Source organism: Antedon bifida, chromosome 3, assembly GCF_963402885.1.
Source record: "Antedon bifida chromosome 3, ecAntBifi1.1, whole genome shotgun sequence".
Classification (NCBI taxonomy): Eukaryota; Metazoa; Echinodermata; class Crinoidea; order Comatulida; family Antedonidae; genus Antedon; species Antedon bifida.
The window spans coordinates 16,579,123-16,592,413 of NC_136228.1; the positions used below are offsets into that span (position 1 = coordinate 16,579,123).

Below are 13,291 nucleotides of genomic sequence, written 5' to 3' on the forward strand. Positions count from 1 at the left end.
TGTAGGCCTACTGTTATTTTTTGTAATATTCCAGTATTGTTACTTGTTTTGTCATCTTTTTTTGTTACTAACATTCATGTACCATTTAGTACACTGAAATCTTATAATAAATCTTTATAGGCCTACTGTTATTTTTTGTAATATTCCAGTATTGTTATTTGTTTTGTTGTCTTTTTTTTGTTACTAACATTCATGTACCGTTTAGTACACTAAAATCTTATAATAAATCTTTGTAGGCCTACTGTTATTTTTTGTAATATTCCAGTATTGTTACTTGTTTTGTCATCTTTTTTTGTTACTAACATTCATGTACCATTTAGTACACTGAAATCTTATAATAAATCTTTATAGGCCTACTGTTATTTTTTGTAATATTCCAGTATTGTTATTTGTTTTGTTGTCTTTTTTTTGTTACTAACATTCATGTACCGTTTAGTACACTAAAATCTTATAATAAATCTTTGTAGGCCTACTGTTATTTTTTGTAATATTCCAGTATTGTTATTTGTTTTGTTGTCTTTTTTTTGTTACTAACATTCATGTACCATTTAGTACACTGAAATCTTATAATAAATCTTTATAGGCCTACTGTTATTTTTTGTAATATTCCAGTATTGTTATTTTGTTTTGTCATCTTTTTTTGTTACTAACATTCATGTACCATTTAGTACACTGAAATCTTATAATAAATCTTTATAGGCCTACTGTTATTTTTTGTAATATTCCAGTATTGTTATTTGTTTTGTCATCTTTTTTTGTTACTAACATTCATGTACCGTTTAGTACACTGAAATCTTATAATAAATCTTTGTAGGCCTACTGTTATTTTTTGTAATATTCCAGTATTGTTATTTTGTTTTGTTGTCTTTTTTTGTTACTAACATTCATGTACCATTTAGTACACTAAAATCTTATAATAAATCTTTGTAGGCCTACTGTTATTTTTTGTAATATTCCAGTATTGTTATTTTGTTTTGTCATCTTTTTTTGTTGCTAACATTCATGTACCATTTAGTACACTGAAATCTTATAATAAATCTTTATAGGCCTACTGTTATTTTTTGTAATATTCCAGTATTGTTATTTTGTTTTGTCATCTTTTTTTTCTTACTAACATTCATGTACCATTTAGTACACTGAAATCTTATAATAAATCTTTGTAGGCCTACTGTTATTTTTTGTAATATTCCAGTATTGTTATTTTGTTTTGTCATCTTTTTTTTGTTACTAACATTCATGTACTGTTTAGTACACTGAAATCTTATAATAAATCTTTGTAGGCCTTATACTGTTATTTTTTGTAATATTCCAGTATTGTTATTTTGTTTTGTCATCTTTTTTTTGTTACTAACATTCATGTACTGTTTAGTACACTGAAATCTTATAATAAATCTTTGTAGGCCTTATACTGTTAATTTTTGTAATATTCCAGTATTGTTATTTTGTTTTGCTGTCTTTCTTTTGTTACTAACATTCATGTACCATCCGTTTAGTACACTGAAATCTTATAATAAATCTTTCAACAGTAGAACCTCCTCCTTACTACTGGAGTAAATCCCTTCTTTAGGACACCCCTATTCAGGGGACACACCCCTATTTAGAGGACACACCCCTATTTAGGGGACACATCCCTATTCAGGGGACACACCCCTCCTCTTTACTACTGGAGTAAACCCCTTCTTTAGGACACCCCTATTAAGCGGACACACCCCTATTCAGGGGACACACCCCTACGCTTTACTACTGGAGTAAACCCCTTCTTTAGGACACCCCTATTCAGGGGACACATCCCTCCTCTTTACTACTGGAGTAAATCCCTTCTTTAGGACACCCCTATTCAGGGGATACTTCCCCATAAAACGAGGGGAAATATATGTTTGTACATTGAAGTATGACACGCTAACATTACATCGCAACCAAATCGCTACTCAATTCGCAGATAAAAGAGTTAACAGGTAGATTGTACTGGTATCAGTTTTCAACACTTTAACGCTGTCTAATACTTGTATGAATAGAATGTTCGTGTTTATTGCATCATTGGGCTAAGTCTGTGACTTAAGTCTTCATCATCCTCTGAGAGATCTATACGGATGAAAAACAGTATCAATAAATTTAGTATAACAGTTATGATTATTGTGGAAATTGTAATTGTTTTTTAAGATTATGAATAATGAATATAAATTCATAAAACACCAGCAATATTTTCCAATGTAATAAATTCAGTAGATTAGCATCATAGTTATTGTTGAAATCATAATCATTATTTGAATAAGATTGCAGTATAATTCATGAAACGCCACAAAATCATTTTCAATTTCTTGTAATAAATTCAGTAGGTAGCATTCTTATCATAATCACAATTTTAAGATTATGAATAAAAATTCATGAAAAACCACAAAATCATTTAGTAATAAAAGTAATAAATTCAGCATTGTTATTGTTTAATAATAATAATAATCATTGCTTGAATATGATTATAATATTAATTCAATTCAACAATTTTCTATATCTATAATCAGCTTTTAGAAACAACTACAAAAAAACTACTCACTCTAATTATTTTATTCCTATAATAATAAGTTACATTATATTCTGTGTTTTATAAATCCTAAATTTTAGAGTTATATCATCCTCAATATCACCAACTTCTATGTCATTATATTCATATAATCTTTCTTTTTTTAAACTTTTTTATGTTTTTCTCCCATTCTTGTATAATATTTATAATTTACCTTCACTTTGTTCACATTGGTGACTTGATGATGCTGCCTCACTTCTTCTCACTATCGCCTACAAATAATCATTTAATGTAAATAATCAACTTTATTAAATAAAAAAAAAACCAGATATTATTAATTTGAATCAAATTACAATTACTGAAACTGTTTAAGAATGAAAGATTCAATAACTTTACAAATAACTTAATACAAAACAAAGAATATATGCATACCATTACCAAGTAGTATGTTACTTGCTATTTTGCTAAGACGACCTGCAAACATCTGTATTTTGTCTAAATCATCAGATAATTCTTGCTCAATCTCCAGACGGAGAACTGCATCCCATACATTGGAGAAGTTATATTTTGTCAATTTATAGTAAGCAGTAACATTATGTAATGCATCTGGGTCAACTTGATTCAGGGCCTTGAACAGTCGCTTCCTGTAAGGTGACAACTTAGCTTTACCAGTATGTCTATTCTGAATGTTGTTGTTTGTCATATACTTTGATACAAGATCTTTGGCCTGTTGGATTTCAGATGTATTTGTAACCTCTAACAGCAAGTTAACATTGGTTGGTGAGATTAAACCTTTGTCTTCAAGTGCATTGAGCAATTCATGTCCATTGCAATGTGGATTTTTAATTTCACTGACACTCAAGTGAGAAAATAGTAGGAATCTTAGCCAACGGTATTTTTCACCGTCAAAGCATCCACTGAGACCAGCTTTTAGATCTTGGAAATTGTCGCAAGTTTTCGATTCTGCAATTGTGTTCCTGTCTGCAAATAAAATTATAGCACATTTATTATTATTTTTTATTATTATTTCCAAAATGAAAATAATTTGTTTGTTTAATTATAAGTATAGACTATCAACAAAATGTAAAAGCATAAAAAAATTAAACAAATTAAAAAGTAATTGAGGTAAATGTTAAATTTGTGTTATGTTCTCTCTCCACTCTACTATTTAAAAATAAAAATATTGTGGAATTATGTCAGGTTCAGATCAAGTTCAATAATAAATATCAAACTACGGTAAACTTTGGAAAACTTGATATTGTAAGTTCTGGAAAAATTGACAGTCACATGTGTGTCATTCTAGACTTGGCTATATGTGGCAAGTTTTGGTATATTAAACAATTAAAATTAAGGACTTGACAGTAGTTGGCTGAAGTCAGCCATAGCTAGGCTGGTACGTAAGCCACGGGCGGGTAGAGGCATGTCCTTGGTTTTGCTTTCCCAATGTGTTCCCAACAAAGATTAATGCATTGCTGTAAAACTATTTCTCAATTGAACTGTTGATTTTATGCATTTGTGTTAATGCTAGTTTATTTAGTTCAGGTTCGAATTGAATGCGTCTGTGATGATACTATGTGTCCCATGCAGGATAGGCCTTGCTAGTACTACTGTAGTAAACTAGTATAGTACTAGTATTACTGAATGGGTACCCCTGTTACTAGCTATAGGCTAGCCTAGACCCAATCATCTGTTACATGAGTCTAATTGTCTTTGCCATCTAGACCATGATGACCATAAACAATTCTAAATTTGGTGTAAGTACAGTACTATCGTCATTTGATGCAAAAACTCCAACAGGTAAAAAATAACCACAAATCTTGAACATGACAAATTTTCACAAACATTTTTTTTTGGGGTTTGCACAAATCAATTTCAAGTCTAGTTTTAAACTTAATAATCAACATTATATTCTTGGTGCTATAATAATATGATCATAAATTTTAGAGAGAGTATATTATCATCATCATTATAACCAACTTAAATTTTTTAATTTAAAATTATTATAATCTTGTTCATCATCATTATGTGTGTGTGTGTGTGTGTGTGTGTTGTTCGATTTATAAAGCGCTTATACAATCAAAAGATTGTCCCAAAGCACTGACAGAAGAAACAGAAAGAAATTACAAAGAAAAAAGATGGGTTTTGAAATAGATAGTGGATGCATTTTTAATAGGATCAGGAAGATTGTTCCACAATATCACTATCTTTATCTACTAGTATCTTACCTTCACTTTGTTGGTGACTCTGTGATGTTCCTTCTCTTTCATCCTCATCACTACTACCTAAAAATGATAAAAATGAGAAGTATATGTTTAAAGTATGTTAGGATTTGTTTATATACATGGCACTTTTACACTGGATGATCGAGATTTGATCATTAAGAAAGTAGTGCATTACTAATACACTATCAAACTTGTTTGACATAAAAAGTGTGATGTCGTGAGGTAATTTCCCGATTGATCGTAATCAAAACGGTACCGGGTATGGTCTACTAGCTTTTCTGCTCCCAACCAGTACATCCATTCATAGAAGCCTTGATTAAGTAAGCCTACCTGGTGGTAACCATAGAACGGTCCCGAGATAACGACTATACTTCAGCTTTAGTCGATAGAAGATTGAAATATTGTTAGAGATAGAGTATACGATGTTTGATTATGTGTAGATATGTGATTTGTTCTATTATCCAAATGATGTTCCGTATATAGGAGATGAAGATAGTAGTTGGGTGTAATGATTTTGTATATCAAATAATTATCCTAGACTGTATATTATGCGATAAATAATATTTTATATATATTTTAAAAAATATTTATTGTTATGATTATAATATTAATAAAAATATATTTGTTAGTATAAATTAAAAAATTAAAAAATATAAAATATAGATATAAAGAAGAAAAGCAAAGAGGTTATGGAGCGGCTATTCCTGAATATACAATAATAAGTATCGTAAGTTTAATTTATAAATTTTAGGCGATCTTGTCAAAGGTCAAGCGCCTATAGCCTGCTACGTTTCGATATTCAATATTGAACTTGAAAGCTCTCTGTCTACACTATCAAACAAATTTGACAAAAAAGTGTGATGTGCCCAAATATGAGTGATATACCCAAATATGGTAGTGATATGACATCATCATGTCCATATGTGGGCACATCACATTAGCGACACATAGGCCTAATATAACATACCTTGATTTGAACTTGTCCCCACATCATCTGTAACAAATAAAATATACAATAATGAAATAATGTTACTTTATATATATATATATTTTAATATATTGTATATTTCCTATTATATTATTAGCTGTTTTAGGTCTTCAACCCTGTACAAGCTTTTAGCTTTTTGTTGTTGATCCTTTTCATCTTTTATGCATTTTATCTTTACATGTTTTATAATTTTTTTTTTTGATGAAAAAAATGAATGAAATGAAATGAATTCAATGGATGCTATACAAATTCTATATTGCCAACACAACAGCACATTATCACATGTTCAAATGTTATAATAAAAGCAGCAAAGTATTTTATAAACCATTGAAGTGTTTTAGATCATCATCACATTCTGTTATTTCCTTCATCATTTTAATTTTTATTATTTGATCAAAACCAACAGCGATGAAAACCACCATTAATATAAATTTGCTACTTAAAATTGTCTATACCAATTCATTTATGGAAAGGAATTACGTTGACCTTCATCCAGTCATTGGAAATGGTACCGGTTGAGAGGGATAAATTAAACAATTTTGAAAGCGGCTCAGCAATAAATGTAGCAGTTATCTTGAGCATAGTAGAAGTTATACCATCTTGACCTTGTGATTTACCAAATTTAAGCTTGTTTACGAGTCGCAATACCAAAACACTTTCATGAATATAAATTTGATATCTTGTTATAGTTATATTCTGTTTACTAGGGTAGGAAGCACTCGAGTCGGGGATGACGGGCCAAGTCACACATTGCAAGGGCATATCACATACTTAGGTTTGGGTTTAGTTTTTTTCCTCAATTTTCTACTGTTTGAGAGGTTTCACAACATACAGAGCTTTATAAGTCCATGATATTATAATATAAATACTCTGCGTATTTGTTAGACTCTCACAATGACGTGCCATATACACATATCCATTTCTAGAACATGTATGCACTGAATAAATCATGGTACCCATCTTATGCTAAAATAAAATTCATTGATATTAACAAAGACAAATAATTTATTATACAAATAAACGCACAAGTCTAAATTTGTGCGTTAGAGGAGATGCGGCAAACTTGAGGGTATTTACAATGGTGTATGTTGCACAACATTTTTAATACCAGAGAGTTGCATCTCCAGTAACGCACAAACTTAGAATTGTGCGTTATTTGTTTTACAACATGGGTCTATGAATTATTATCACCACTCTGCTCGGCGACCAAATCACCGACAAGGCCTAAGGAGCAGCAATCACCACTTTGCTTGCCGACCAAATCACCGTCTAGCCTAGAAAATGGTACAATGCCTAGCACGATCGGTAATACTCTGCCATATGATTTACACGCAGTGGTGTTATGCTTTTTTTCCACTTCAGTGATCGCATGATAGTGAAAAAATAAAGAGCGCCATGTGATTCATTTCAGCGCATCTGATTGGCTACTATACATCTTTGAACCCATGTTATAATACTAGTTAATTATCATTCATAAAAGTAAAACATAGTTTTTACAATTTAAATTTTTTTTAAAATAATCTATTTATCTGATATATAATATTTCAATCACCTTGGTCTCTTTTTCTTCTTTTTCTTCCCTTTCCAATTTCATCTGCAAATAAAATGAAAAATATTACACTAGTTGAACCTTCTGTAAGTGGACACCATTGGGTCCAGAAAAGTATCTGCTTATAAAAGTGCCTACTTATGACAGATTCAGCTGATAGTATCAATTGAGTGTTTATTAAGGGAGGGGAGGAGCACTGCATACCATGTTTAACTATAATCACTTGAGACACAAAGATAAAATTGCTATGCAAGTAATCTACAACAAGCGACAGCTAATCTGAGCTTATCCAATCCTTTACTTGTCATTGGTCAAATTACTATTGTTGTGCCTACGTTCTTGTGTTGCATCCTAGAGATCCAAACAATCGTCATTGAGGGCAGCACAGCATTAACAAAGGCAAATACTTTATTATAATTAAATATCATTGAGTCCATAAAAGTACAACATTTTGCAAAATTTATCTACTTATTTCAATCAATTACCTTCATCTGAATTTCTTCTTTTTCTTTCTGTTTCATCTGCAAATAAAATAAAAAATATTAGTTGAACCTCCTGTAAGTGGACACCATTGGGTCCAGCAAAGTATCTCATGGATGCACACCAAAATGCAATGCACAGCTCATCTGAGCTTATTCACTTGCCATTGGTTAAATTACTTGTTGTGCCTACATTCTTGTGTTGCATCCTAATGAGATTCAAACTTAACAGCCAACATATTAAACTCTTGTCAAATAAAAAAAATAAATAGTTTTATAATATTGAACCTCCAACATTCACATTTTTGAATTTTAACTATCTTGACATTAACAAATAGATTGTTAATATTTTAATATTTTAACTAAGTAGAGATTATCAATAATGATTCTATTAGTACTACTACTGGTAAGAGGAATGAAGATATCAAAGCTAATAGCAGCATGTTGTAACAATGTATAGATTATCAATAATGATTCTGATAGTACTACTACTGGTAAGAGGAATGAAGATATCACAGCTAATAGCAGCATGTTGTAACAATGTATAGATTATCAATAATGATTCTAACAGTACTACTACTGGTACGAGGTATGAAGATATCACAGCTAATAGCAAATTGAAGATATTTACTAATTTGTATGTGTTTGTTTAATTAAATTAAATAATAATCATTTAGTTTATTGTTTATTGGTCAAATAAATAATGAAAATAAACTTGTATATATATATATTACTCTTACTTCCAAATAGCCGCTGGTAACGTGAAACATCCATTGAAAATGTCGCGCCAGTTGTGGTGCATTTTAACTTTCTATACTGGAAATATTCAAGATTTTGAATGTGCTTCTTTTCTGATGTATTACTGCATTCACAAAGTATGCATCTCTCATATTGAATCCCTCTTCTACCACCATCTTTAGAAGGTGCAAATGACTTCTGGATTGTTAACAAAACCTAAAATATAAATTGAATGGCAAACTGCAATTAAAACTATACTATGTAGCAACTTTGAATCAGCAGCACAAATTCTTAAAATGTTGTGTTCACTAATAATTACAATACAATAAAAGAGAAAACTAAAACAATAACAAATAAAATATCTAAAATACAATTCTAAAGTGAATTTTTAAAGACGTTTTTATAAATCATTTGTTATTAATTAATGTTATATAATAAAAAAGTCAATAACAACTAGTTGTGAAAACTGTACTTTAAGTTGCTTGTACTTTAAATTGATATTATATTAACATTTTATCATTTTATAATTAAATTTTAAAGATGTTTTTATATCAATTGTTACTAAGCAATGTTATATTATATCATAATTAATTTACCTCCGCCAAGGAGGTATATGTAATCGATCGTGTGTGTTTGTCTGTCTGTCTGTTTGTTTGTTAGCAGGATTACTCAAAAGTAATTACAAGATCTTTACCAAAATGAATAGATATGTGGTCAAGGACCATTCCATTAAATTTTGTGACCATTTGGAACCATGGGCCCAATTCTGGACCACTTTTTAGTATACTTTTCAGACCTGCTAGTGTTAAAAGATAGGACAGAATTTTTCAAAAGCCGGCGAGCAGTCTTAAAGTAACAAGTAAACTGCAAATTGCATTTTCTCAAGAACTACTTGTCCAAGAGTTATAATTTGTGATTTGTAATTTTAAAACATAATTTGATTGAATGTGCATGTTTTTTGATGCGAGTAGTTTAAAAAACCTATTTCTTTTCAAATTCACTCGTTTGATTTTCGCGTTGCTGTTCTATTGTTAGTCAACTGAAGCTATTGTTAATTGAAAGGCTTGTTACATAACCATTACACCAAACTCGCATACGCATGCTTGTAGTGAAATTAGCCTAAATCACAAACAGCATTAAGACACACACAACTATATATATATCTTATGTAGGAGAATTTTACAGTAGGCGGAGGAATGCACTCTCGGAGTGGCTTTCTAATTAATAACGTTAACTGAAATCAATAAAGTTTTAACGATATGGTAGATCTTAGCAATAGTGGGCTTAGATGTTTTTTTAATTATTGAAAACTAAACCAATCTACAGAATTACAACGTCAAATACAAATTAAGACAATGAAACGGCTAAACGCATTACACAAAAATTATTTTAAATGTTTAAATTATTTTATTTATTTTATTTTTTTATGTCGTACTATAACAATCTCAAAATCAACCAAAGCATCTATAAAAAATATGTAGTTCTCCAAACTGATATGAAATAATAACCAACCTCTTTACATGCTTCAGAAGAGGGTTCCTCATTACTTGTTTCATTAAGAGCAGGAGTTCTTTTAATAGTCACCTGAAAAAAAGGAAAGTGATGTTTTGATATTTGAATTTGAGTTTATGAATAGATTAAATTATGATTTATTCACAAGATATTGAATGATACAGTACCTTTAACAAGAACTTTCGCTCATTCTCCTTAGTTATGAATTTGACAAGAGATAAAGTTACATCATGATCTTGGTCGAAGTAAAGTTCAGCATGATTATACAAGAGTATTGGGTCAACTCCTTTCTTTTGAAATTTGTTGAGGAAATCAATAATCATATATGGAAACAATACATCTGGCAGATATCCCTTAAAGTCGTAATAGATACTGATAGCTGGAAATTCATCAGGCACTGCTTTCACTTCACTTGCTGTCTTGAAAGCAAGGCGTAGTGGCACAAAAAATGATTGCTTTCCAACAGATTCCTGAAATTGTTGATTTGTAAAAATGCCATTTAAATTTCTTTTAAGAAAACTAATTTCATGTACATGTTAAAAACATCTTTCAGCAGAAAGTTTAATCAAAATACGTCATAACGCTACAAATAATTAGAAATTGTATGTAAAATTTTACCAATTATGTATCATATAAAAAATCGTTTTTTTCACATTAGCTTCATGCAAAACATAACATGTTAGAAAACAAAACCTACTGTAGATGTACTTCCCAAATCTTGGCTGCTGGTTGTCTTCCTTTTACAAATGAAACCTAATTGAATCATCAGTGCTACAAGGAACTCAAAATTCTTTCCTTTGTCAACATTACTATCTCTCCATAATTTTCGCAACAACTTTTCTTCCAGTATGCCCTTGTCAAGCTTATCATAAGATTCATTAAACATACCGTACTAAAAAAAAATTGTTACTTTCTGTTTTTATTACAGAGTGGCAGAAAGGAATCAAGAGGGATACAGGGAAATAGTCAACAAATAAAGTAAACTTTTATAACATGAATAAATGTCAATGTATAATGCAGTATTATCATTGTGAAATTACAGTAGTTTGTTGCTGTGCTTTTTACTTTTTCAATTATAATACAATGAAAGTAACATAATTAAAACGTTAGTCACTTGCAAATGATGCCTTCCAGCATACTTAAATATAGAACATCTTAAGCAAGAAATTTAACACAGAACAGGAATAATTATATTACTGCAACACGTTTTTCAAATGCAAGACATTACATGAGTCTACTTACAGATTTTGAGGGAACCACAGTTACAAATGCAGTAACAATTTCAACCAGTTTCATCGGATCTAACACTGCTTTATTGATTAGTAATTCGTTGTCAGGCATGTAAACAATTTCACCATGATCGTGCAAGTTTATAAGCAGAACTGATTTGGTTTTTTTGTCAACAATACCATTATTACTTGCCAGCGTTTTGAGCTTTAAAAATTAGTGTTAATCAGATTTTTTTTTAAATGTAGGTATATATTTATTATCAACATTATTTTTGTCCTTAACAGCATACATTTTTTGAGTAAATAACACTTTTTGGTTATCCAGTGTAGTGAATATAAATAAATGTTACCAAAATAAACAAAAGGGTTCACTAAGAAGTTTGATAGCAAGACATGGACACAAAAACAGCGATCATTCTCACAGGGGTATACCCACATGTTCTGGCTGACAATACATATTGCCAGCATTACCCTTTAAAATAAGAAATCATACCGGCATTGTTTTGAGTATATAGTATTACATACTAACTTGGTTAAGGGAGGATAATTTTAGTATTTAGGTAAATGCTATTGCTAAAATTCATATAATTTATGTAATAATAAATAATTATACAAAGTATACTTTTTTTAAATTTGTGTGCATGTTTTATACTTAAAAACAATGTTATTTGATAGTGGGACGAAAAAAAACCCCAATTTTTTCACTTATTAGGTCAGTATTTAGTAACGATTTAGAAATAAAACAATGGCAACATATATAAAAGATGAAAATATGATCTTGAATATTGTTATTTAATTGGTTATGACAAATTCCAGTATAAAGATCATTTTTAAAATTATATTTTTTTTTTTAATAGATACTTGATAAATATTTGTGACTTTCTGACTGAAAGTGTTTATTCTATAAAATATTATTTCCAAAAATGTTCTGAAGAATGATAAAAAATAACATTTACCTCTTCTAAAGAACACAAAGAAAAAGAGGGCTGTTTTTCTCTCCTTAGATCATCTAGTCCACATCTAAAACGCATCCACTTTAAAGGAATTTCCTTTTCTAAAGCTTTCTTAAGGTCATCAATAACTTGTTTGAGATCACCAAAGCTCTTATCTGTCGTTTCTTGGCTGTTTTCAATGGCAAAATATTGATACACATGTTTTCCATATGGTTTTCTTTTAAGCACATCTTGAATCTTTTTAAACATCTTTTCTGCCTGTTTGTAAATAAAGATTTACATCTATACACAAATGTGTCAATTCTGTAATTTATTTTAAGTAAGATTTGAAAACTAGTCTAGAAAACTCAGATCTAGAAAACTCAGATCTCAGATATATCTGAGTTTTCTAGACCTAGAAAACTCAGATATCTGACTTTTCTAGATCTAGAAAACTCAGAGACATTATGAGAACACCTAACCACAGTAAAACCTGGAATGGTTAGTTTTTGAAAGCATTCATTACTACATCTTATTTGGAAGGCATTAAATAAAATCTTTTATAAGAGTCAAACTGTTTTTAATGCATAAAATGCATGTTATAAATTAGAAGACTTGTTCAATCTCAATGCCTTACTGCATCTAGAAACACTTACTTCATTAGAATCAATGAAAGTAGCAAGATCATCCAATGGTTTACTGAGATCAAACACAACAATGTATAGTGCTTGTAGTGTTATGAACATCTGCAAAAATATTCAAATATTGACTGATTAATATTCTTTAAGGCCTTCTGACAACATATGAACAAATATTATTTTAAATTGTATTGTTGCTACAAATGCCTCGACATTGCAGTGCCAGCCTTATGTTTACGGAATGTTTTTATGAATTGTTAAGAAAATCAATATATGGCCTGATGGGTAGACTAAATGCAAGCGAAAATGTTTTAGTCTCAACGATTATAAGCAACGTCTTAGTTAAGTCGAAGATGCTCTCCAGGTGGAATGCCATCCTGAGATGAGTAGTAGTAATTAGTCTTGTTTATTTTATTTGATATTATATGTAATTTTTACTTTCTATGGACCAGAGATTCCGAAATAAAAGATTGAATGAATGAATGA

General features: G+C 30.1%; 3 protein-coding genes and 1 long non-coding RNA gene across 4 annotated transcripts in view; all 4 read right to left on the bottom strand.

Annotated features, from left to right (window-relative positions):
• Positions 1–7,936, bottom strand: part of LOC144837941 (uncharacterized) — a 35,956-nt gene extending 28,020 nt beyond the window's left edge. The window contains exons 1-2 of the long non-coding RNA XR_013611571.1: positions 7,763–7,936; positions 7,281–7,322 (exon numbers count right to left, since the gene is read on the bottom strand). This is a non-coding gene — a long non-coding RNA (uncharacterized LOC144837941). The remainder of the gene's footprint in view (positions 1–7,280; positions 7,323–7,762) is intronic.
• Positions 1–10,381, bottom strand: part of LOC144837921 (uncharacterized) — a 163,034-nt gene extending 152,653 nt beyond the window's left edge. The window contains exons 1-3 of the mRNA XM_078693250.1: positions 10,174–10,381; positions 10,007–10,078; positions 8,497–8,710 (exon numbers count right to left, since the gene is read on the bottom strand). Of these exons, the coding sequence (XP_078549376.1) occupies positions 8,497–8,710; positions 10,007–10,078; positions 10,174–10,329 (442 nt within the window). The 5' untranslated portion in view covers positions 10,330–10,381. The remainder of the gene's footprint in view (positions 1–8,496; positions 8,711–10,006; positions 10,079–10,173) is intronic.
• Positions 1–13,291, bottom strand: part of LOC144838177 (uncharacterized) — a 204,084-nt gene that overhangs the window by 180,500 nt on the left and 10,293 nt on the right. The gene's annotated exons all lie outside the window — the stretch shown is intronic.
• LOC144837164 (uncharacterized) lies at positions 1,712–5,884 on the bottom strand. The gene is made up of 6 exons (XM_078692178.1): positions 5,851–5,884; positions 5,708–5,734; positions 4,744–4,800; positions 2,957–3,499; positions 2,733–2,790; positions 1,712–2,082 (listed from the first exon to the last, which is right to left on the bottom strand). Exons 1-5 carry the CDS (start codon positions 5,882–5,884, stop codon positions 2,771–2,773), a joined length of 681 nt encoding a protein of 226 aa, XP_078548304.1. The 3' UTR covers positions 1,712–2,082; positions 2,733–2,770.